At 34.3% G+C, this 23596-nt stretch overlaps 4 protein-coding genes and 1 long non-coding RNA gene across 11 annotated transcripts; 3 read left to right on the top strand and 2 right to left on the bottom strand.

Moving 5' to 3' along the window:
* Window positions 1-184: 184 nt before the first annotated feature.
* On the bottom strand, window positions 185-2469 carry LOC103853264 (aromatic aminotransferase ISS1). Of its 4 annotated transcripts, none has more exons than XM_033285945.1 (9): window positions 2358-2376; window positions 2163-2248; window positions 1971-2078; window positions 1739-1867; window positions 1588-1647; window positions 1346-1502; window positions 1109-1274; window positions 913-1021; window positions 275-828 (listed from the first exon to the last, which is right to left on the bottom strand). In XM_033285945.1, the coding sequence occupies exons 2-9, from the start codon at window positions 2223-2225 to the stop codon at window positions 376-378; spliced, it is 1245 nt and encodes a 414-aa protein (XP_033141836.1). In that variant the 5' UTR covers window positions 2226-2248; window positions 2358-2376; the 3' UTR covers window positions 275-375. The 4 variants fall into 4 exon arrangements, with proteins under 4 accessions (XP_033141837.1, XP_033141836.1, XP_009128431.1 ...); XM_009130183.3 differs by having other exon boundaries at window positions 376-828; window positions 2031-2078; window positions 2358-2469; XM_033285946.1 differs by having other exon boundaries at window positions 185-828; window positions 2163-2438.
* Window positions 2470-6705: 4236 nt separating this feature from the next.
* LOC103853263 lies at window positions 6706-7389 on the bottom strand. 2 transcript variants are annotated; one of them, XR_004455714.1, is made up of 2 exons: window positions 7150-7389; window positions 6706-6969 (listed from the first exon to the last, which is right to left on the bottom strand). It is a non-coding gene; the product is annotated as an uncharacterized LOC103853263 (long non-coding RNA). The 2 variants fall into 2 exon arrangements; XR_004455713.1 differs by having other exon boundaries at window positions 6706-7089; window positions 7150-7289.
* A 4639-nt stretch (window positions 7390-12028) lies between these two features.
* LOC103853261 (cyclin-A2-4) lies at window positions 12029-15390 on the top strand. Of its 2 annotated transcripts, none has more exons than XM_009130181.3 (10): window positions 12029-12161; window positions 12885-13237; window positions 13334-13550; window positions 13652-13758; window positions 13844-13936; window positions 14022-14155; window positions 14276-14462; window positions 14574-14726; window positions 14817-14951; window positions 15039-15390. In XM_009130181.3, exons 2-10 carry the CDS (start codon window positions 12944-12946, stop codon window positions 15090-15092), a joined length of 1374 nt encoding a protein of 457 aa, XP_009128429.1. In that variant the 5' UTR covers window positions 12029-12161; window positions 12885-12943; the 3' UTR covers window positions 15093-15390. The 2 variants fall into 2 exon arrangements, with proteins under 2 accessions (XP_009128429.1, XP_033141835.1); XM_033285944.1 differs by lacking the exon at window positions 12029-12161 and adding an exon at window positions 12187-12735.
* Window positions 15391-15583: 193 nt separating this feature from the next.
* On the top strand, window positions 15584-18291 carry LOC103853260 (D-glycerate 3-kinase, chloroplastic). 2 transcript variants are annotated; one of them, XM_009130178.3, is made up of 12 exons: window positions 15584-15933; window positions 16135-16535; window positions 16617-16696; window positions 16768-16819; window positions 16893-16934; window positions 17031-17109; window positions 17191-17222; window positions 17337-17405; window positions 17488-17562; window positions 17636-17752; window positions 17853-17903; window positions 17993-18291. In XM_009130178.3, the coding sequence occupies exons 1-12, from the start codon at window positions 15687-15689 to the stop codon at window positions 18134-18136; spliced, it is 1389 nt and encodes a 462-aa protein (XP_009128426.1). In that variant the 5' UTR covers window positions 15584-15686; the 3' UTR covers window positions 18137-18291. The 2 variants fall into 2 exon arrangements, with proteins under 2 accessions (XP_009128426.1, XP_009128428.1); XM_009130180.3 differs by having other exon boundaries at window positions 15589-15933; window positions 16150-16535.
* A 2816-nt stretch (window positions 18292-21107) lies between these two features.
* LOC103853259 (E3 ubiquitin-protein ligase At1g63170) lies at window positions 21108-23539 on the top strand. The gene is made up of 5 exons (XM_009130177.2): window positions 21108-21459; window positions 21738-22539; window positions 22612-22737; window positions 22831-23110; window positions 23198-23539. The coding sequence occupies exons 2-5, from the start codon at window positions 21899-21901 to the stop codon at window positions 23366-23368; spliced, it is 1218 nt and encodes a 405-aa protein (XP_009128425.1). The 5' UTR covers window positions 21108-21459; window positions 21738-21898; the 3' UTR covers window positions 23369-23539.
* The last annotated feature ends 57 nt before the right edge of the window (window positions 23540-23596 follow it).

Below are 23596 nucleotides of genomic sequence, written 5' to 3'. Positions count from 1 at the left end.
AACTAAAGAAGGTTTGGTTATAAAAGTGTCCATTGTCAGCTTACCCTCTTCTTATGTTTAACGTCTAACCAATATTTGAATCATCTCAAGCTCGAATTTTCCACAAAGAGTTAGAACAAATAAAGCTAATCCAACATTTTCACTTGTGGATTTGTTTATAGATTACCGAAGAGGCTAATTACGCGAATGGAAAACTCATTTTAATAAGTAAAGAGAGTGTATATACACACCAAAGGGAACACACCATTTAATTAGTTTCCCAATACAAAATGACTTTGAATCAGATATAGAAACACTCTTTATTAGTTGTAGTCTTAAAAAACTATAATAATTTCAGTAACACGCAAAGTAAACCATCTTTTCTTAACAAACAATTCACTCCACCATTCCAAGGTGAACCAGCTCCTCTAATCCTTTCCTCAGCCTCCCCGCAGCAGCTCTCATTTCTTCCTCCTTCAACCCTCCAAACGACACCCTGACATACCCTGAACCACCACTTGCACTCCCCGGGATCACCACCACTCCATGACGGTGAGCCAGCCACCTCACCACCTTGAAATCATCTCCATGTTCCTCCGGTAGTTTTGCCCACAAGTATATCGCTCCTTCTCCTCCCTTCACGTTCTCCTTCCCCAGCGGCTCAAGGGCCTCTTTAACAATCTCCCTGTTCTTCACCAGACCCTTTACCCGCTCTGTTATCCACCCAGCACCCTCCTCTAGTGCGTATAAAGCCAGGCGCTGAGATATTATGGAGGCACAGATTGGGATGTTGTCTTGAATTTTCAAGAGCTCTGCCGCAAACCCATCTAATCTCTCTGAGTAAGCTATCTGCGAGACTCCATCAAAACGTTTTCACAAGATTAAAGAAGTTTCATGATAAAGAATTTGGAAACAGAGAAAGGCACTACTCACATATCCAAGCCTCCAACCCATCATGCCATAGGTTTTGGAGAAGGAGAAGACGTTAACTATGTTGTCTCCTTCAACGCAGCAATGTTTTAAACCGTCATACATGAAATACCTGCCCATTTTTCATAATCCCCTTATATTACATCAACTAAACTAATTAACATTCAAATCATAGCAAATGAGTTGAGGAGGAACTCACTCGTATGTGTTATCTACAATCAGCCAACACCCTGCATCTTTGCATATCTTTGAAATCCTCTTGAGAAGCGGTTCAGGGACATAGGTGCCGCTTGGGTTACCAGGATTCACAACAGTTACAACTTTTGGGGTGGGTTTAGACTCAGAGAGCGTCTTCTCTAACCAGTCTGGCCAAAAAAAAGACTCACGAGTCAGAAATTCAAAAGTTGATGAAAAAATGTGATTCACAAGGAGAAACCTGCGTCGGGGTAGAGAGTATCAGGATGGCCAGGACCAACGATGATGTTGGTAACTCCAGTCATCTGGAAGGCCATGTAGGCATTGAAGTAGTAGGGCTGGAACATGACAACCGAATCACCAGGATCGCAAAGTGCAAGAACAAGATTCACAAACGCCTGCATTTTAATAATAAACAAAAGACAAGAGTGTGAGACTAAAAGAAGAGAGAGAGACAAAGAGCGGGCGAGCGAGTGTACCCACCTGATTGGCACCAGCGGTGACCATCACTGCTGATTCAGTTAGCTTGTTTTCTTGACGCAGCTTTAATAGAACAAAAAAAACAAAGCTCAGACAAGGGAAAGAGGCCGACTATATTTAAATATCAAGAAAGGGTGTTATGTGATTATTTAACCTTAATCTGAAGAGCGTGTCTAAGCTCGGGAATACCTTCGTCGGGACCATAAGAACTAACAATAGGATCCCAGACAATGTCCTTGACCTTGTCCAAGGCCTTTTTAGGAGGCTGCCAATGCACCACTCCCTGGATTATTATTTTTGGTTTACATAAAAAGAGAATCAGCAGACTAATTAAATAATAATAACACAACAGTTCAGTTCATCCATACAAAAATAAAAGCACTCACGAAACCCAAAGTATGTATTTCTAGAGGCGAAGAAGAAGAATTAGATAGAGGGGAGGGAACCTGAGCAAGAGACATGGGGTTTGTCAATTCCGCCATTAATTTCCGAATCTGCACCGCAAAACCCAACACACTGTTTCTCACAATAACCAAAAAAAGAAGACAGGAATCAATTCGGGAGTACGAGGTTGACACCTGAGTCATGACGGGGGTATCAGTGCCCAATGTTCTCCTCGAAAGCATCCCGAACGATCCCATTTCCGCAGTTAGGGTCCAACCAACTGTTCGATCAATAGATTTGTAAAGAAGAATTCTGAAGCACAACTAATGGAAAAAAAAAAAAAGGAATCCTAATCTGATTCTAAACAGAGGAATGAGCGTTTAACACGCCTCTTGTGCTTCGTCCTCGTCTGCTTCACCAACCCCCTTAATTTTTACTTATAAAAAAGTTATCAGCTTTTATGTTAATTAAACTATTCAAAAAGAGTAACGCCTTTGTTAGGATCTCCTCCACTCCATCCAATCCACCCACACAATTTAACTCCGTATTATATTAAATCTAAAAGCATATCTATTACAGATCTTTTAAGTTGGATCTCTTATCTAATCTATTAATTTAGGGTCCTATTTTTTATCTACTGTTTAAAAGTCATTGTAGAACCATTTGTTTAACATGTTTTATGTTATATTTTATATTAATCATTTAATATACAACATTTAAACAGAAAATCAGACAGAATCTTTTTTTTTTAATTATTAATCTGTTATATATTAAATGTATTAGCACTTTAAAATATAAAGAAATCGTGCCCATTTACCTATATTTTAGGAAATATCAATATGATGTGTTAAATAAAAGGTTAAAATTAGAAATAATGCAAAAGATGTTAAAATGGTGGGTTAACTATTTTAACTTTCATATGTAATATTTATATAAACTTTCATTAAACTTATAAAACTATTTTTAATTTAAAATGTAATTATATGAAACTAAAAACATGTGTGAATGCAAAATTAAAAACGTTAAAAAATTCAGTATATATTATATTATATTTAAAATGAAAGCTTTTGCAATATCTAATTTATTAAATTAAAGTCTTACGACTTTTTTATGTGTGATCTTTTATTTGGACCATGTCTTAGAAAATTTATTAAATTATACATAATTTAATTACAATATCATTAATATCTTAATCTTTTATTTGAAATACAAATAAGCAACTTTCCTTATAAAATTCAAATAAAATATTTAAAAACACTATTTGCAATTTATTTTCGCAATTAATTAGTTTAAATTCTGATTATTATTAAAATATAATTAAATATAAAATTAATTAAGTTTTGATTTAAAAATAAAAATTAAAATCACATCAAATAATTTAATTATATTTTACTGATAACTGAAATTTAAATTAATTAATTTTTGGGAATAAAAAATTAAAATATTTTGTTAGAATTTTCTTAAAAAAATATTCATTTGTATTTGAAATAAAAAATTAAAAATTAAAATATATCTAATCTATTTAATTAAAGTTATATTTTGGATTTCATATGTTATATTTTAATTTTGAACTATTAAACACGGGTTCATCTAATCAATTTAAATTTTATTATATAAAATATTTATAAAAAAAATCTCTAATGATTTAAAGCTGGATGGAATAGAAAATTAAGATTATAATTAGTAGTTTAGAATGACTCATTTAGAGTTAGAGTTGATATTGAATTATGGCTGATACTCCGTATACAAAGACTAATATTAGATTTTTAGATTCCAGGGACGACGTCCGATCCTTCTTAAAGATAAAAAATACGAACTCAAAGAATCTATAAAGCAAAATAATTGTTTAAAATGAAACTTAGCCGCACAAAATAAATGTTTAAAATGAAACTTTACCGCGCATGGCGCGGGTTCTATTCTAGTCACAATATAAGATACAGTTTTTTAACTTTTAACTAAAAAAAAATTAAAAAACGTCTCTTATAAAAATCTCTTAATTATTTTATTATAAAACTAAAAAACCGTATTTTATATTACGTTAAAACATCTACAATAAACATGCTCTAATACATCCAAATATAAGTAAAAACCCCTTTCTATCGGGGTCCTTCGCATCTGATGCCCTCTTTTCTACAGGCTTACGTGATCAACCACAATACTTGTCAAAACGTCACGTTTCGACTTTGATCTAGTTTCACTTTCCTTTTCAATCAATACAATACTAAAAGGGAGATATAAGCCTCAGATAGGCTGTCCACGTCAGACAAAAAAAACAGCCAATCATGTTATAACGTTTTGCCACGTCATAACTGATTTAGGATATTGGGCTTCAAATCACTTCTGATCTGTCAAAATAATCTTAACGGCCCAGCAAGCCCACCTATGGAAAGCATCGTAACCTTTGTCTCAACGACACGAATCCTTCTTCCTCATTTTCTCTGTAGATCGTTCGTGAAACCCTTTCCTCTTCCTCTTCTTCGATTCCGTTTCACGATCTGATTTACGATCAATCAATACAGACTCCACTTCGGTTCTCCCTTTAATTTCATTTATGGATTCTCTTTTCTTCTCTCGCTCTGTTTTTCTTTATAAAACTCTTAATCCGAGTTTTGTTTCGATCAAACTTGGTTGTCTCTTCTCATTACTCTACTGCGATGAGTTCCTACAGAGAATCGACGATCGGCAAAAGCGGTGTTTCTCCCGGCCTCAAGATCGGCGATCCCAACTCGAAGAAAGCAAAAGGCAAAGCGGCGGTCTCCTCTTCCAGTCCGACCAAACTCATCGGCAAAACCGGTGTCTCTTCCGGCCTCTCCATCGACAATCCCCACTCGAAGAAACTCAATGGTTCAAGTGAACCCGAATCGTTTTCTTTATTACATTATATAATGCATATAAAATTACGTAAGCTCTAGATTTATCATCCACCACAACAGCAGCAGACGAGGTAGCTGAGGAGATCCGGCGGCTGAACGATGTCCCGATGCTTGCGATCCCACCGGAATTGCAGACCTGAGAGTTGTTAGAGATGGATAAGATAAGTGTCGCTAACCTCTTGCTTCGTAATGCCATAGCTCTCTAGGATTATTGTTCTGTACTCTTCTCGCTTCTCGGGATTATGAATTAATGCGATTGCAAGGAAGAGATGGGTCTGCGGAAATCTTTAACGAATTGGCCCCATGAAGAAGTGTGGATAAGCTCCTTCTCGTCTCTCACTTCTCAGGTATCTTAATTAGCTCCGCGTCTTTCACAACCCAAGAAATTGGAAAAGTTCAATTGTTCAATTCAACTTTAGATATTCTTTTTTTCTAAAGTTTCAGTTCAATTGTGGTTTAAGAGATTGTTCTCTGCGATGAAATGCAACACTTCAACCAAATCGAATAGCACATTCTTGATTTGAACACATGGGCGTCTATATGTTACTATTGGATGATAAGGTTGGTCTTATGGTTATTGTTTTTGTAACTATCTTTACAACGCTTGATATTTTCACACTTACATTCAACTCTCTCACTGCAACAGGACTACAGGAGCCACTCATCCAAGCCTCTAACACACAAAGTCCACGGGCTGAACACTTTCAGAGAATTAGAGGAAGCATTTTCAGAGAATTAAGTGGATTCGATGTATAATGATTTCCTTTTTTATAAGTTTTTTGTAGTCGGTTGCTGGCTTCATATGAGTAATCATTTTCCTTTTGGATGATAGGTGGATTTGCTATGAAAAAAAAAAGATGTTGGAAGACAGAAGGTTCCCCAAATTGCATCTCAACTTTCAGCTCAGGTAAATCTATATATATCACCAAGCCTTAAGCTTAAACATAATAACAATGAAAATTTTAATTATTAGTTAGGTAGACATATGTTTCTAATAAAAGTAACAAAACTGAAAAATAAATATATTTTCAAATTGAGAATAAACTAAATATTATTTTTCTTACTTAGGTAATTGCTATTTGAGTTATTTAGTTTACCTTTGTGTTTAAAAACAACACTAAGTTTTTTAGTTTGGTGTACCTTCGGTTATGGCAGGCAACTCTGATTCAGGCCTCAATTACCTTGGCTTGGACTGTTCATGATGTTATCGCTTGAGTGTACAGACTCAATAAGTTCCAATACCTAAGACCTGAACTGAACATCCCTTCTTTGCTCTTGACTACTTGCCTTTTTGTTTATGTCCAGAGAAGTGATAACCACCTGGTGATGACATGCCTGGAGCTGTAGCAGTGTCAACTAAGCCATCTGATATGATGCTCCATCATGCATCTGAGAAAAAAAAAGCTACGAGTGATAGTGGTTGGATTGTTGAAGAGAGTGATGCTGCTCCACCTCAATCAACTGATGCTACTGTTTTGGTTGGTTCTGATTAATCGGAAGGATCCACCCACGGAGAATGTGCCTGAAGGTAAGAAGCCACGCATTGCATAACTTTATAGGCTAAGGAGGACCTAAGCTTAAAGTCGGTTACATCGAGTCTATCGTTTTTTCTTTCTTTTCCTCTGTTTTGATCTTTTAATTCTTAGAGATTTTCCTCACATGAAACCTTCTTCGGTGTTTTAATTTATCTTTGGTTTTAGTTTTCGTTCTGACTTGGAAACAAAGTTCGTCTATTGTTTATAAAATAAAATTTCCTTCAAATATGGTTGTCTGAACTTGAACAGCATCGTTGTTTTTGTTTCACTCTTTCTAAAAGGCGTGATATAGCGATTCATTAGATCTTTAGAGGTCATGTTCACTGATATATCCAAACATCAAATAAAAAGCTTTTTACTGAGACATCTCATGAACATCATCATTGTCCGAAATTTATAAAATCTGGAACATTTAAACTTTCTCCTCCGAAAACTTATGGACATTGACACTTGGCATTCTGGTTTACCTCCTTCTAGCCCCCACCAAAATTATTATTTAAACACGACTCCCAGTGTTCATCTATTTGTACGTCATCTGTTTGAAAACCAAACCGGTTTTGTGGGCCAGGTCAAACTATTAGATCAGACGTCACCTGTAATAAACATTGGTAATTACACGAGCCATCTAACATGAATATAATTTCATAACTCACACCTTCTCAAGCGGTTCATACGTTTTCCTCACAAGAAACACTACAAATATTCACTGCAACCTAACATTTTCTCAGTCAATATGGTTAAGAAAAAGACTTCTGCAAAATAAAAAAACTCACTTGAAGCTTCAAATGATCTCATCGCCATAGTATCCCTGGCTGGGATGATCAACTCACCTGGCCCATCACGTACTACCAGAGAACTCAAAGGTACCTAGCAGGCTAAAAGATTAATATTTTGCAAACAAGGTGAAGATATTTGATTCTAAAATAAACAAGCACTCAATGATTTATAAAAGTAACATCACAAAACCGCACAATCTATTGAGACCAAGATATACATTGCATATCCTGAATACAACGAACCAGAAAAGTTAAAAAAAGTTTAATGAGAAAGACTCATCAAATGGTAGTTAACACATCATAGTAACAAATTTGATGACCAAACAACATATATATATATATATATATATATATATAAATAACTGAAATTTAAATTATACAATATAGAAAATTATTATCATAACATTTAATGTCAAAAAATCAGAAAGGCTGAGAAGAAAGACTCATCAAGTGGTGATTGACACACCAGATGATATATAAAAAATATTTCAGACCAAAACATTTCAATATACAATGAAAAAGCTTAATCCAAACAATAACACAATTATGGAGTATAACAAACTTAATAAAATAAATATACATCAAAAACTAGACTAAATAAAATATTAAAGAAGAATAATGTACATTATTAGGTATTATTTTAAAAAGAAAATCAACAACATAATGGCTAGAAAGCCAAAAATAAATAGATATAAATATAATGTGATAGTGAACTTACCACTGATAGTAAAATAATCATGTCAAAAACATATAAAAAAAATGAATTGAGAGATACAAAATTGAAAATAATAGAATGACGAATAACGTGTCAATATACTCATTAAACTATATAAAAATAAAAATATTCATTGTGATTGTAAAACTATGGAAGTACACATCTATTGACCTAAAATAAACCTATAATTAGCCTATTATAGTAAATTTACAATTCAAAATCAGCAACAAAACAATATCAAGACTAACGTTGAAAATTTAGAAACAGAAATACTTCTAAAGATATAGTACATTAATTATATATGGGAATTCTCCTAAAACAAATTACTAATTTACTATTTAATAAAAACAACTATATATGCCAATGAACAACGAAAAGAAAGAATACCCATAACTAGAAAACACAATAACATAATCTATGTTTGTTAGAAACCCGTATCGACCATCAAATGTAACATCTCCCAACAACATCCATCAAATGTAACTCCCAACAATATCATATGAAGCAGCTAAAGAACAGACACACACAATGTAAGAGTTTATTTAGAGATACTGGTGATTCCATGATTACAAACAATTTTGAATTCATTAGAGAATAAAACATACGAACCCGGCGCGTAGCGCCGGAATACCACTAGTTCACATAATGGCCCCTTTGTGTTTCTGTATATCAACCCATATTTTCATTATACCCCCATTCCATTCAATTCAATTTCACCTCAATGTGCAAGTGTAACTTGTGTGTGTATATATATACATATATTCCTCCACCCCATTTTTGTTGTAACAAACCAAGTAAACCCCATTATATCACGTTACCACTCAAGCTTTGCGTCAAAATTTATTGGTCTTCCGTGTGTGTATGTGTGTGACCGGACCCAGTAAGGGCTTAGGTGGGTCCTGTGCCCCATGGTGAAATTTTTTTCTTTGAAGAATTAACCTACAATTCATGTAAATACCCATGTTAATTCTAAATATGTTTTACATTACATACTCCATACTAATTTTGTTGCTGGATCCGCCCTTGTGTGTGACTGGGTATAATCTACACACACCCACAAACATATGTTTGTATAAATATATGCACCCACATACGTTTCATGGTTGTTTGTGTAATGCATATATTCTAATCGACCCCAACTTTGTTATTACAAAGGGAGTAAAGTAATGGATCATCATATCATATTACTCAGACTTTGCATGCAAATTTATTGGTGTTTTCTTATGTGGTCAGATGTGGGGGAGAGTTGGTGATTCAAATAAAAAGTGTAACAACCAAACATGACATGTTTTAATGTATGTAAGAGTATAGATCTGTTTGTGAGTTTGAAGTACCCTTTTATATTATTTTTGCTTTTTTTCTATGTGGGTGTGTGTGTTAGTTTGAATTCTGTAGACTGTAGTTCTAACCTTTTTTTGGTCTTTCAATAAAACGTTATTATTATAAGGTCCACGACGACTCCCTCGTTACGTCCTTCTCACACTAACAGCTTTAACGCATTCATCTTCCATATAAGATATTTTTATTTATACTTTTTAATTCCTTTTTAATTCGATCCATACAATAGATATCTTTCGTAAATTTCAATTTCAATATTTATAGCTTTTGAATTTATGTAACTCCATACATGATGTGGTCAGTGGTTAAGACTTTTGGTTCTTGCTCCTTTAGCGTAGCTTTTGAAATTACTCGTGTGTTGTGCAGTGCCTGTATATATAACTAGTAACAACTATAATTTTTTGTTCCTTTTTTTGTATGATTGTTTCGGTTATAACTTATAATCATTTAACATCAAATTTTTGCATGAAAATTTTGACTTATAAATCATTTTGACTTTATTACAGTTTCGCTTAAAAGAACCGAACCATCGAATTTTGCTTTTAAAGACAACGTACATTTTCAAATAAAATCAAAATTTCAAGTATTACATTTTACCAACGTAATGATTTAGAAACATTATTTCAGCCAGGAAACAAAAAAATCATTTCTGTTTTCTTATGGTTATGTGGTTGAGATAGAATCTATTCATTGTAAGGAAAATAGGTGATCCATTTTGTTTTTATTTCTTTTTGCTGGTTCAGACATTAGGTTTGCATTATAAAATTTTCTTTCATTTATATGATATTTACAGTTTAACAAAAAAAACGTAATGATTTAACACACATATTAAATTTATTATGTCTTTACTACTCTTTAGTTTAATTTTCATTAGGAAAAGTCCTTTACATCATGCGTCTGCTGGTTCCGGGTTTTGGAAGAGATTAGACTGGTTCAAATTTCTTCCGATCGACGAAAAAGTCTGATCTTTATTTCAAAATAAATTCAGTTCATGTTTCAAATATGGTTGTATCTCTACATCTTCTGTTTTCAGTAGTCGTTCTTCAGATGCAATTTGAAATCGATATATTTATAAATTACCTTTATAATATTCATTATGGGAAGTTCTGAATTCGGGTGATAAACAACGAGAATACTAGTATACAGTACACACCACTAAACTATTAGTCTTACACGTTTCAAGACAACATCCCATTTAAATAGTGAACAATAAAAGCCTATCAAACAACAAAATGGTCAAATTCATATTATGCATCTCTGAAATTTCAAAATACTTGGCTTTTTTATAAAAAAAACAAAACAAAACAAAATACTATCTATATGTTTCTTAGATGATGAAGAAACGGCTAGAGATTTATGTAACGATGCATAATAGTCTCATAGCTCTTTTAGTCTAAAATTTGTGTATACATACAGAAAAATAGATCATCAGATTGAGCATTAAGTCGTGGAACACAACAAAACCTGAAAATGCAGATTCCACCACTTTATTATTCACTCTATCAGTATCTTTTCTTTTTCTGAGTGGCTCGTGCAGATCTCAGCATCAAAATACTATTATAATTTATTTATTATATCTTATGGCGTCCGAGGAGAAGGAGATCTAGTACAGTTTTATGATTCCTGTTATTTCAAATAATTTTGTAGAGCGTTTTATCGTGGACAAATCCCCCACCCTAAATAACCAAGTTCATGTGGACCTGGTCTAAGTAACCGTTCTATAGGGAAATTAGATGTAAGTTTCGTTTTACACCAAGTTAAAAGTTCTTATCAAAATAATGCTATCTTTTAATCAATACTAGAGACGACAAAGTCCAAGTATGTTTTTAAAACGGAGCAAATCCAATAGGAATAGAACAGATTCTTTAAGCTCTACACAATTATTTTAAAACTGAAAGGATAACTTAGAATTTATGGATGATCATCCTTAGCATGTGGTATCCAAATAAGCTTTAAGGAATAATTAAAGATCAATCGAAACGTAAAAAGATAAACAAGAATTGACTGATTCAAGGATAAACATGCGTTTGGTCTTTGTTTTTATTTTACTAGTAGTTAGTTTTTAAAAATATTTCAAAAGTTTAAACTTAACCATTAAAAAAAAAACTGGTGGAATCTTCATTCAAGACTTAAAAGTTTGAACAGAATTCGTAACTTAATCACTTATATTTCAACTTTAAAATATAACTATGTTTTATAATCACTGACATTTACCTTTGGATGAATAGCCACGCTGTCTAGAGTAACATCCCATTTTAAAAATGAGTCAAAGTGAAAGCGGATTTGAACGGTGTAGATAAATGTGTAAATTCATCGGAAAACATAACTATTGCTCTCTATTGTTTCCCTTACTAATTTTTGTTTGTTTAATTTAAGACCTTACTAACAAAAAATTAGATAAATAAAGAAAGTAAGAAACATTCGAAAGGAAAAAACAACATATGTATAAGTTCTAATTAACTACAAGAAGTTAAATGGAGAAATGAATACCTAAAATAGCAAATGTGATTAAGATATAAAAAAGGCAAATGATTAGTTAGCTTAAGACAAACAAAAAATTATGATCAATCACATACTTGAAATTGAAAAGAAAAATGAATCACCAATCACTTAACAATCAAGATTTTCCACACAAAAGACTATATGTTAAGTTGTTTCATTTTCCCTCAGTTGATTGATGGTCAAACAGTCAACGAGATTCACAAATAAACAATTTTATGATAGAAATAAGAAAGTTTCTAATTTTAAAAGATGAATGATTAAATTAGTAACTTTAAACCCAACCAGGCTCTCTCATATATCCCGCTCACTTGCTTTCGCATAAAAGAGAATAGACTAATACATTTACTCTCTCCATCTGCCCCAAAGCTCCCTTCTTCGGAGAGCTCCCACAAAGAAAAAGAAAAGGAGTTTCCTTTCTTTTCTTTTTTCTTCTTGAAAAAATCTCTGAAGCGGAGTAAGTTTTTTTCTTTTTTTTTCTTGTTTGTTGTTGATGGGTTTGTAGAGATCAATGTTCCGACGGGGTTTTCTTGAAAGTTTCTTGAAGTTTTTTTCCTCATTCGGAAATTTTTGATGGGTAAAAGAAAATGTGAGTTTGATTGGGTTCGTCCATGGGATCGATAAAGGGTTCTTTGGCAAATGATCTTCATGAGTTTTGTCTGTTGGTTTTCCTAAGGTGGATGCTTCCGAGATGAAGCTCTTCATCTACTCCTGTTTCTAATCGATAAATAAAAACTTTTAAGATTTTCTTCAATATTTTTAATATCTCCAAATTTTACGCTATTGGTTGCACTTAATTGTGATGCGACTTTTTCAAGCGTTGAGGATTTTCCTGTGCTACTGTTTTGATTTTCTTCTTCAATGAGCAAAAAGAAAATAACTTGATGATTTTAATCTCCAATTTGTCTGGACTAGTTTGGAGAGAGTCTCTGTAACAATTATGTGATATACATTTGGGGTTGTCTCATCAAAGATCACTTTGTCTCTTTATTAGATCAACTTCCCTTTTTTCTTTTTTGGGACTAAACCATGTATATCTCCCAACATCTTATATGCAATTGCTATTCTTTCATTCTAGCTTGTCTGTCTGCTTTAGCTGGATAAACATATCTCTCTGTCCTGTCCTGTCCTGTTGCATCCTTTTCTTCTAATTAATCATCTTCCTACTTCTGTTTCACAGATCTCTAGTAGATGATGTGCTGCTAAGACCACCAAAAACATCAAATAGGGGTTTCAATCATGGGGAAGGAGAAAGCTGTTTCTGGAAACACCACCATTCCGCTCCTTGCTCGCCCTATAACTCGTGCCCTTGCTTCTGCTCTGCGTGCTTCTTCTAAACTGGTTACATCTTCAGATGTGGCTGCCATCACACTGATCAACAAGGGAATGGTTCTGAGAGCAAACAGTAAAAGAACAGCCTTGGATGATACGACAACCAATGCACCTAAGAAGAGAGCTGTTCTTAAGGATATCTCAAATGTTACCTGCGAGAATTCTTATACCACAAGCTGCTTCAGTGCAGCTAAAACACAGGTTGTTTATATGCACAATGCTGCTTTTTTTTTTTAAATTTACCAAAAAATATGTCTGTTGCAGCTGACAATTGTGGTCTCTTTCCCATTTTTTAAGGTGGAAAATGTTGAGCAGATAGAGAAGGGAAGGGCAGGTTCTTCCAAGGTGGCATCATCTTCTACTACTTCGGAAGTTACAGATAATGCAAAGTCAAAAGTTGTGTCTGATTCAGCAGGAGTAAGCTTGTCTGGCTGTACAGGCACAAACAAAGCATCTTGTAGCTTTTCCAGGTTGCCTCCAAGACCACCCCCTGTGAGATCAACTTCTTCTACAGGTAAAATTTTTACAAGTGTTCTAGCCATCTGTTGCTATGTGAGTGGTTTGTTAACATTGCTGATACTCGTTTTTTTTCTTCTTATTGCAATTTGTTTACAGTTGAGACAAGTAGCCCAAAATTCATTGACATTGATTCAGATGTTAAGGATCCTCTACTCTGTAGCCTTTATGCACCTGAAATACACTACAACCTGCGTGTTGCTGAGGTACTAATAACCCTCTTGGATTTTTTTGATATCCTAGGAAGGACATTGCATCTGGTTATCTAACTACTTTGTCTTACTTGAGCAGCTTAAACGCAGACCATGTCCTGGTTTTATGGAGAGAACACAAAGAGATGTGACTCAGACAATGAGGGGAATCCTGGTTGATTGGCTTGTTGAGGTTAGCGCTAGATCCACTCTTTTTATTTTATTTTATTTTCTTGTGACTTATGACAATATTCTCACAAGTCATATAACTCTTGCAGGTCTCAGAGGAATACACACTTGTACCTGACACTCTCTACCTCACAGTGTATCTCATAGATTGGTTTCTGCAAGGGAACTACATGGAAAGACAAAGACTTCAATTGCTCGGTGTCACTTGTATGCTCATTGCTTCGTAAGTTCACTTAATAATAATAATATCTTATCAGAATTATCAAACAGTAATGCTTGGTCTGAAAGGCAGAGCGTCTAAAAGAAGTTATTGTATGTTTGTTTCTTGAAACTTGTTTTGAAGGAAGTATGAGGAAATCAATGCACCACGCATTGAAGAGTTCTGCAGCATAACGGATAACACTTACACAAGAGATGAGGTGTTGGAAATGGAGAGCCAAGTACTGAAGCATTTTAGCTTTCAAATTTACACTCCCACTTCTAAAACATTCCTCAGGAGGTTTCTCCGAGCAGCTCAAGCTTCTCACTTTGTAATTTTGCTTCCCTTTGCCTTTTGCTTTCTTGTACAAATGTATCTATGCCAATCAACCATATAGCAGAAGGATTAAAACTTTTTATTTGGGGGGAATGTTGATATGCAGATGATGCCAAGTGTGGAAATGGAGTTTCTGGCGAATTATCTGACGGAACTGACGTTAGTAGAGTATGAGTTCTTGAAGTATCTTCCTTCGGTTATAGCTGCATCGGCTGTGTTTCTTGCCAAGTGGACAGTGAACCAATCAAGCCACCCTTGGGTCTGTTCTTATGTCGTTAAGACACACATCGCTTATGTTTCTGTTCCAGGATTCTTGAAACTCACGCGTTTTATTCTTTTTTATGTACAGAATCCAACACTGGAGCATTACACAACGTACAAAGCCTCGGATCTTAAAACATGTGTTCAGGCCTTGCAAGAGCTGCAGCTGAACACCAAAGGATGTCCCTTAAACTCCATACGCATGAAGTACAAACAAGACAAGGTAAAAATAATAAGTTTGTTTCCGTAAGAAAAAACGTTCAGCTGGCTTCATCGATCGTGTTATAAATGTAAGAGCTTATTTTTGCAGTTCAAATCCGTAGCAGTGTTCATTTCTCCTAAGCTACCTGATAGGCTATTCTGAGCAAAAGAGACTAAACCGAGCGCGGTTCATCTCCTAACACGAAGACTGTAACAACATTTTGTGGTGGACCGTCCTCCGGTCATTGATTTGATCATCTGTTACTCACTCCCTCTCTCTCTCTCTGTCAAATAAAACGGTAGCAGCAATCTTTCCACGGTCTCATCATACCAAAGAGTAACCGGTATAATCCGGTTTAGTGTAGACTTGTTTGGTTCTTCCAAACCTGATTTGTTCTGGTCGAGATTGTTTTTTTTACTACTCGAAAGCAATTTTCAAATCAATCCCTTAATTAATTTTTTTTTAACACAGCCCTTAATTAATTAAGACAGAATTTATTACTAGAAAAATTGAAGTTACGTCATTGGTTTAAAGAACAGAATATACATTTTTTTTGGGTATAAAAAAAAGAAACAGTATTTGACATAATGACAGAGATTGACAGAGCATTAACAACACATTATCACGGATGAATATGACTCACATATTCTATTCTACTGTAAGCAAGTATTGTTTTTTTGGGAAATAATAGAAAATAAATATCATCAGTTTGCTTCTCCTTCGCTGCTTTCTTGCTGAGAGAGAGGCTGAGAGAGAATGGCGGGGGCAACATCATCAAGTTTGATATGGTCGCCATGGCAAGCCACTCTTCAGCAATCTACTACTACTAATAATAGATTTTATCTCAAAAAAGGCTATCCCTTTCCTTGTCACTCTGTTTACAATACTTTTAGTTTCAAAAGACGTTTTCTTTCCTCTTCCAAATTTAACGATGACCATGTCGTTACCGCTTCTTCTGCCTCCTCCAAGCTTTCTCTGCTTCAGACCCATTTCTCTTTCTCTGGTAAAAACGATGCCTCTTCCCTTTATTCTCTCCTTTGTGGTTCAAAGTTTTGATCTTTTGTGAGTTGTTTTGGTTTTAAAGGTAAAACTTTAGTATCAGATTGGTTGATGATTGCCACACCTATCCATCTTTTGTCAGTTTGTATTATTATGTTTCATCTGCTTGAAATTTATTGTTAGAGACTAACTGATGTATTCTTAGCAATACGTGTTGTAGGGTGTGGTTGCTCGTGGATTCAAGACAATTCAATGGTTCTTGATTCGCCTACAAGTTATGCGCTGCTGACGTCCAAGAAATGCCCAGCATTACCAAGCAAAACAGTGGATGTCTCTTCAGTGTCTGACCTTTTTGAGTTCATTTGCTCGGGTCCACTCGTGGACAAGATCGGCATCACTCCTGATAATGTTGGTCAGTCCATTGACAAATGGTTGCTCTATGGCTCCCAGCTCTGCAGACTCTTTCAGCTTAATGAGCTTATGCTCACCATTCCCCAGAAGGCCAGGCTTTACCATTACTATATCCCCGTCTTTGTTTGGTGCCAAGATCAGATTGCTCTGCATACTTCCAAGTTTAAAGATGGAGATGATGTGCCTCCACTTGTGGTACTAGTTACTTTTTTTTTTGGGCTATAGATCTTAAGATGATGCATGACTTATCTGATACATGTGATTGGGAAAATGCAGATTGGATTCAGCGCCCCTCAAGGATGTGGCAAGACTACACTTGTGTTTGCACTTGATTATCTTTTCAAAACTACCAAAATGTACACTGCAGTTTACTATATCTAAGTCCCTGTGATGGTTTTTAGTACTAACTAAAAGCAATATATCTCAGGAAGTCGGCAACAATATCCATAGACGATTTTTACTTGACTGCACAAGGCCAGGTAAGGTTTTACTAGTACTCTCTCTTTGCCTGGACCATTTTATTTATTTATTTATTTATTTTTATTGTCTCAGGCTAAATTGAGAGAAGAGAATTCAGGAAATGCACTCCTAGAGGTAGTAGAAACATCTTCAAATTTCTCAACGTTTTTGTCATTTCTGCTTTAGTTTGAACATATCTTGATTTTGTATCATATTATATGTTTTCTTCAGTATCGTGGAAATGCAGGAAGCCATGATCTTCCATTCTCTGTCGAAACAATCGAAGCCCTGACTCAACTGACCAAGGACGGTTAGTTTCCGTCAGTACAAGTTTTATTCTTGGCTGTTGATATCTTTATTTACCTTGTGAGTTTTGTTTGGTCATTGATAGGCATGAAGATGAAAGTTCCTCGGTACGATAAGGTGAGTGTCACAGCTTGATTTTACCTTCTCTCTGCCTAATCACTTTGTATCATTAAAACAGAGAGGAAGCAGGTATTAACTTGTTGAGATATTCATTCCTATTTTTGGATGCAGTCTGCCTACAGCGGGAGGGGTGACAGAGCCGATGCAACAACATGGCCTGAAGTTGAAGGACCTCTAAAGGTATATATATTTCTATCTTCTTTGTCAAGTTGTTTCTGTTTCAAAGTTAACGACAGACCACTACATTTTATTTTGGTTTCAGGTTATTCTCTTTGAGGGATGGATGCTTGGTTTTAAACCTCTTCCTGCTGAAGCCGTTAAAGCAGTGGATCCTCAGGTTTTCTCAAGAGTACTAATACATCTGATATCACTTGCATCCTGTAATGAAAAACTCTGTTCTCTTTCTATAGCTGGAGACTGTGAACAAGAACCTTGAAGCGTATTACGAGGCATGGGACAAGTACATAAACGCTTGGGTGGTCATCAAAATCAAGGACCCAAGTTATGTATATAGGTGGCGTCTTCAGGTTTTGTATATCTAATCAACAACCAAAAAAAAAAAAAATATGAAAAGTTTTCGCTGCGTTTATTATACAAACACTATACTGTGATTTGGTTTTTGGACAGGCGGAAATAGCAATGAGGCAGGCTGGCAAACCAGGGATGTCAGATGATGAGGTATTGGTAACGTTTTGACCGTGTTAGACAGTTACTAACTAGTACTCTTGTGCTTGTTATATATAATAATGTTGAAACATCTGTTATAGGTGAATGATTTTGTGTCGAGGTATTTGCCGGCATATAAGGCATATCTTCCGACCCTGTACGCGGAAGGACCAAGCGGCTCTGACTTAGAGCGTGTGCTTGCGATAGATATCGATGAAGAAAGGAACCCCATACTCGCTACCTAAATGACATGTTGTATGTAAAAAGAGTATTAACACTACATGATCACACTTTGTTATATTGTGTCTTCTGAAACGCTATTTCTTACATTTTGTATACTAAAACAGCAAAGTTTTAGCTATTATGCAGGAGATGAATAACACTTATTTTTTTCACATAATATTTTTTTTTTAAAGAGTAAACTTAAATACACAATTCAATAAACTTATAAGCTTGTTAATCTGGAAAGAAATTTGCTAAAAATTAAAATAGCAGGGGTATCCCTTATATATTAATTGAGAATCTTTTAAATAGTTATAACCTGAATTTTGTACTAATTAAAAATAGACCCCATCCTATGTGGCAGCTTTTTAAGCCTTCTAAAAGCTGACATGACAGAAGTAGAAAACATTTAGGAATAACATAGTCTAAAAATAAATTCCCTAGCAAAATACAATTTCGGACGGAGCAAAGACAGTCGCATAGACTCATGATATTGTTCGGATCATATCATATCAGCGGATGATATTATAAAACCATTTTGCATATTATAATTGTCTAATAAAAATACTTTTAAAGATCAGTTAGTGGTCTGAGTAAAGACAGTCGCATAGCGCTGCCTCTAACTTTAGCAAACAAATTTTGAAGATCAGTTAGTGGAATTATAAAACCATTTTGCATATTATTTACACATGAATAAAAATACTAATGCAGCTATACGTACAAGTTTTAAACATGAAAATGAAAAACATCAGTTCCTGTAACAATGGTTGTGGCCTGTTTAAAATCACGTATGGTGTCAAACGTGTCAAATGTCTAATGCAGCTTGATTAACCTACACTTTATATAATCACAGTAGCTGAACATGTTAATTAGTATGCATTGTGGATACACGATTGTCTTGCCTTACAAACCGATTGTTAAACTCAAGAACAGTACTCATTTGTCATTTTGTGGTCGTTTAGTTAAATTAAAAAACCCAATTATGGAACACAGTTTCGCAATGTCTATGTTGGTTCACTGTGGCATCCATTTTCATTGAACCGAAGCATAATCAATAAAAAGTCTGTTGGACAATGCAAATTAATGGTGGTGGGTAAGTATGCACATTGAATAACAGGAAAATTGTTAACTTTAATGTAGATTTCCTTAATAAAAATAACAATTAAGAATCACTGTTCGTTTTTGAGGGATGAAATATTTATCGAATTTATTGGCCTTGATAAGCAAAATTGTGTATCTGTTAAAAGAGTTAATTTTGTATTTAATACACGAAAACTTAACAACCAAAGCTTCAATCGAAATTAAATTATCGTAAGATAAGGAAAATAAAATTTGCGTAAGATAAGATAAGGAAAATACACGAAAACTTTGCAACCAAGGCTTCTGTATTAGTTAATGTCATTTTGTCGCACACGTTAATCTAAAAAAGTTCCTCTCTATTTAACTGAAAATCATTTAAAAAATTGTAACATTAAGCTTATACTAATTAAAAAGAGACCCGACTTAGATGTCACTTAATTAAGATAACAATTTAGTTTACATGGCAGCTTAAAAATCAATTGAAAAAATATTGGTCCAAATTCAATTATTAAGAAACATTATATTAATTCAAAATATAAGAAGCATGTATTCTTTACTTAAATAAAAGCTACAGAATTACCTAATATGATTAACATATATATGACAATTAATGACTATGAATAATAAAGATTTAATAGCAATTTTTGTATCTTTCTTCATTTTTATTTAATTTTATATTATTAAAAAAATCAGATTAACCTTATAATAAAAAATAGACTTTTTCATATATGTTATATTTTGAATATTTTAAAATGACTTTAAATTACAAAAATGAGGAAACCTTATATGTTATATTTTAATTTTTTTAAAAACGACTTTAAATTACAAAAAAAAATCTTATATGTTATATTTTTCTTATATGTTATATTTTTTCTTATATGTTGTATTTTAAAATTTAAAATGATTTTAAATTAAAAAAATATAATTTTTCCTTACGCATACGACTAAAAGCATTAAAATGACGTGTATCAATTCGATGGTTGATCTGCAATCTTTTAAAACCATATCGCCTATATATTAATTTAGAATCATTTAAAAAATTGTAACATTTAGTTTATAAATTAAAAATAAACAATGCTTAGGTGTCACTTAATTAAAATGACAATTTAGCTTACATTGCAGCTTAAGAATCAATTGAAAAAAATGTTGGTTCAAATTCAATTACCAGGGAACATTTTATTAACCTAAAATATAAGTAGTGTGTATTCTTTCCTTAAATAAAAGCTAGGAAATTACCTAATATGATTAACTTATATATGACAATTGTGATTATGAATAATAAAGATTTGATTACAATTTTTGCATCACTCTTCATTTTTTTTTAATTTTATATTATTAAAAAATTAAACAATCATATTAACCATATAATAAAAAAAATATTTTTTTTTCTTATATGATATATTTTAAATTGACTTTAAATTACAAAAATGAGAAAACTTTATATGTTATATTTTAAATTTTTTAAAACGACTTTAAATTACGAAAATAAGGAAATCTTATATGTTATATTTTTCTTATATGTTATATTTTTAATTTTTTTAAACAACTTTAAATTACAAAAATGTAAGTTTTCCTTAAGCATACGACTAAAAGCATTAAAATGGCATGTATCAATTCGATGGTTGATCTGAAACCTTTCAAAACCATATGGAAGATAAATCTAAATAATTCAACTGTGGAAACAATACTGTTCATTTTTTTCAAAAATGTGTTCGGTGGAAAAAAGTAAGGTTTTTGTGTCATAATTTGTTTAATTTCCAATCCGATCAATCTATGATATATTAATTATAATTTAATTCCATAATTTTTAATAAAAATTGATCCGGCCCATCGGAAAGGAATTATATAATAACAACAAAAAATATTGTATATGTATAAATAAAATGATCAAATATATGTTTGAGAAAAAAAAAATCAAATATAAAAAAAAATTATCGATAATATATTCAAATAAATTCATCAGGTCTTATCCTAGTTAACTACTAAAAGATGGAAAAGCCACAAACGAGGAGTTAAAGATGACCGTCCGATTAAGATATTTACTCAGACGAACCCTCAAGATCCAACGGTTATCATTTGTTGAAATAAAGAAGTCTCTTCTTCATCACTCTCCTCCTCCTCCCGAATGAATTACTGCGAGAAAGCAAAAGACGAAAAGCTCTCATCTTTTTGTCTTTCTCACGAAGAAGAGTAGAAGTAAGACAAGACCAACATCAGCTTTCTCTGTATTGAAATCGTGATTGTCTACCAATCTTTTTCAATTCTGGTAAAACCCCCTACTCATCATTCTTTCAACTCTTCTCCTTCTTCTTCTATGTTCGAAAATCGTATACGAACAATTGAAATCGTTGTTTGAATCCTAGTTTTGGGGGTCTTTTTAAAGATCGAAACTTGATGGGTTTTGAAAGAGTCTTACTTGAATTGGGAGTCTCTGAAAATTTAGGCCAATTCTAAGAGTTTCTTACTTATATGACTTTACGATTTTGATCTGTCTGCTTTGGTTGGAATCATAAAGCTTTTTGCTTTGCTCATGTTCTGTAACAGGTGACTGTTTTTACCTTTTGGTAAAGGCATTGCTCTTTTGTTCTTGGAATGTATCATTTGGCTTTGTTGATCACAAATGACATGTCAACAACATTTGGGAGCCTCTAGACTCTAGTAGTAGCTGACTTGTGCCTTTCAGCTTTCTTACTTTTTTGAGTTAGATGGACGTTTCTTCCATTGGTCGAAATACATCCCAAACTGATCAAGATCCTTTGTTGATGGAGGAACACCACCATAACCACGAGCACATCGTTGACATCACTGGCAACGACTACGACTCTTCTTCGTCAAGATCTTCTCTCGATGAGCTAACTCCGCATCATCAACTTCAAGAGAGGGCATCATCATCTAACGCTACACAACTCCCACCTCCTCCTTCTCAGCAAAGAGCAGATGGTGGCCGCACTAGTAGTACTAGTACTAGTAGGAGGAGTCCATTGAACTCTGGCCTTTGGATTTCTGTTGAGTTAGTTGTCACCGTTGCTCAGATTGTTGCTGCCATTGTTGTTATGGTTCTTGCTAAAGATGAACATCCCGAAGCCCCGTTGTTTACATGGGTTGTTGGGTATACCTCTGGCTGCGTTGCCACTCTCCCTATTCTCTATTGGCGTTTTCGCACTTATAACCGAGGTACAGGTGGCCAAGATTCTTCACAACGTGGTAGTACTTCTTCTACACAGGGCAATAATAGTAACCCTTCAGAGTCCATGCCGTATACACCCGTCTCTGCGGATCAAGTGCCACCAGACGAAGAAAACACCACCAATAGGAACAATCAAGTTGGGGATAGCTTAAGAACAAGGTACAAGTAAATTAGTTAGTTTGGTTAGTTAAGTTAACCTAATCTGATCATTGTTTTGACGACTTGGTGCAGATTGAATGGGCTAGTGGACCATTTCAAGATGGCGATTGACTGTTTCTTTGCGGTGTGGTTTGTTGTGGGGAATGTATGGATCTTTGGAGGTCACTCATCTCCTTCTGATTCTCCTAAACTCTACAGGTCGGCTTCATCCACTCTTTATTGTCCCAATGGATGAGAATTGGAACTCGAAAAACTCATGTTTTCTGTTTGGTGGTTGGGGCCTTGTTGCAGGTTATGTATAGCGTTCCTTACTTTCAGTTGCATTGGATACGCAATGCCTTTCATACTATGCGCAACCATATGTTGTTGCTTGCCTTGCCTGATCTCTGTTCTCGGGTTTCGAGAAAACTTCTCACAAACAAGAGGAGCCACTGCTGAGGCCATCAACGCACTGCCTGTCTACAAGTTCAAAACAAAAAGCAGAAATGATCTGGAGTTTTCAGAGGAAGGTGAAGGTGGCTTTCTTCTACAAGGGTCTGAGAAGAAACGTCTTATATCAGGCGAAGATGCCGTAAGTAACTTTAACACTCAGATCATTCAAATGAGTAGGTTAGTATAGTTGTGCCTAACTATTCTCGGATGTTATTGGTTTGTGCAGAGCTGTTGTATCTGCTTGGCCAGATATGGAGACGATGAAGAAGTAAGAGAGCTGCCATGCTTGCATGTCTTTCATGTGGACTGTGTAGACAAATGGCTTAAAATCAATGCCACTTGCCCTCTCTGCAAAAATGAGGTCGGAGAAAGCAGCACTAGTTCTTCCTCTTCATAGACTGAAAAGTGAGACCTCTCTCTATTCCCACATCGAGTTTGTGTTGTGTATAAATAGTCTTTCAGACTTGTATAGTTGAGAGATTGTTTTATTCATTTTGGTTTGTTCCAAGAGCTGTAACTTTCCCACATCAATAAATCTCCAAAATAATGGTGTTTATATGTTTCTGCATTTGCTAGGCATGTAGATGCAAGCAACACCACACAAAGAAAATGCTTGTAAAATGTT

This window comes from Brassica rapa, chromosome A02 (genome assembly GCF_000309985.2).
Source record: "Brassica rapa cultivar Chiifu-401-42 chromosome A02, CAAS_Brap_v3.01, whole genome shotgun sequence".
NCBI classification, from domain to species: domain Eukaryota; kingdom Viridiplantae; phylum Streptophyta; class Magnoliopsida; order Brassicales; family Brassicaceae; genus Brassica; species Brassica rapa.
Note: the sequence above shows the minus strand (reverse complement) of the source record. Positions and strands in the feature narration are given on the sequence as shown.

Coding starts and splice junctions, on each gene's coding strand:
- LOC103853264 (XM_033285946.1), bottom strand. CDS start 2,225: ATGGGATCGTTCGGGATGCTTTCGAGGAGAACATTGGGCACTGATACC. Junction 1,648..1,738: donor GACACGCTCTTCAGATTAAG/GTTAAATAATCA, acceptor GTTCTATTAAAG/CTGCGTCAAGAAAACAAGCT. Junction 1,022..1,108: donor ATTGTAGATAACACATACGA/GTGAGTTCCTCC, acceptor AAAAATGGGCAG/GTATTTCATGTATGACGGTT.
- LOC103853261 (XM_009130181.3), top strand. CDS start 12,944: ATGGGGAAGGAGAAAGCTGTTTCTGGAAACACCACCATTCCGCTCCTT. Junction 13,551..13,651: donor GAGATCAACTTCTTCTACAG/GTAAAATTTTTA, acceptor ATTTGTTTACAG/TTGAGACAAGTAGCCCAAAA. Junction 14,156..14,275: donor ACTTGTATGCTCATTGCTTC/GTAAGTTCACTT, acceptor CTTGTTTTGAAG/GAAGTATGAGGAAATCAATG.
- LOC103853260 (XM_009130178.3), top strand. CDS start 15,687: ATGGCGGGGGCAACATCATCAAGTTTGATATGGTCGCCATGGCAAGCC. Junction 15,934..16,134: donor GACCCATTTCTCTTTCTCTG/GTAAAAACGATG, acceptor ATGTATTCTTAG/CAATACGTGTTGTAGGGTGT. Junction 17,753..17,852: donor TATATAGGTGGCGTCTTCAG/GTTTTGTATATC, acceptor GTTTTTGGACAG/GCGGAAATAGCAATGAGGCA.
- LOC103853259 (XM_009130177.2), top strand. CDS start 21,899: ATGGACGTTTCTTCCATTGGTCGAAATACATCCCAAACTGATCAAGAT. Junction 22,738..22,830: donor GATTCTCCTAAACTCTACAG/GTCGGCTTCATC, acceptor GCCTTGTTGCAG/GTTATGTATAGCGTTCCTTA. Junction 23,111..23,197: donor TTATATCAGGCGAAGATGCC/GTAAGTAACTTT, acceptor TGGTTTGTGCAG/AGCTGTTGTATCTGCTTGGC.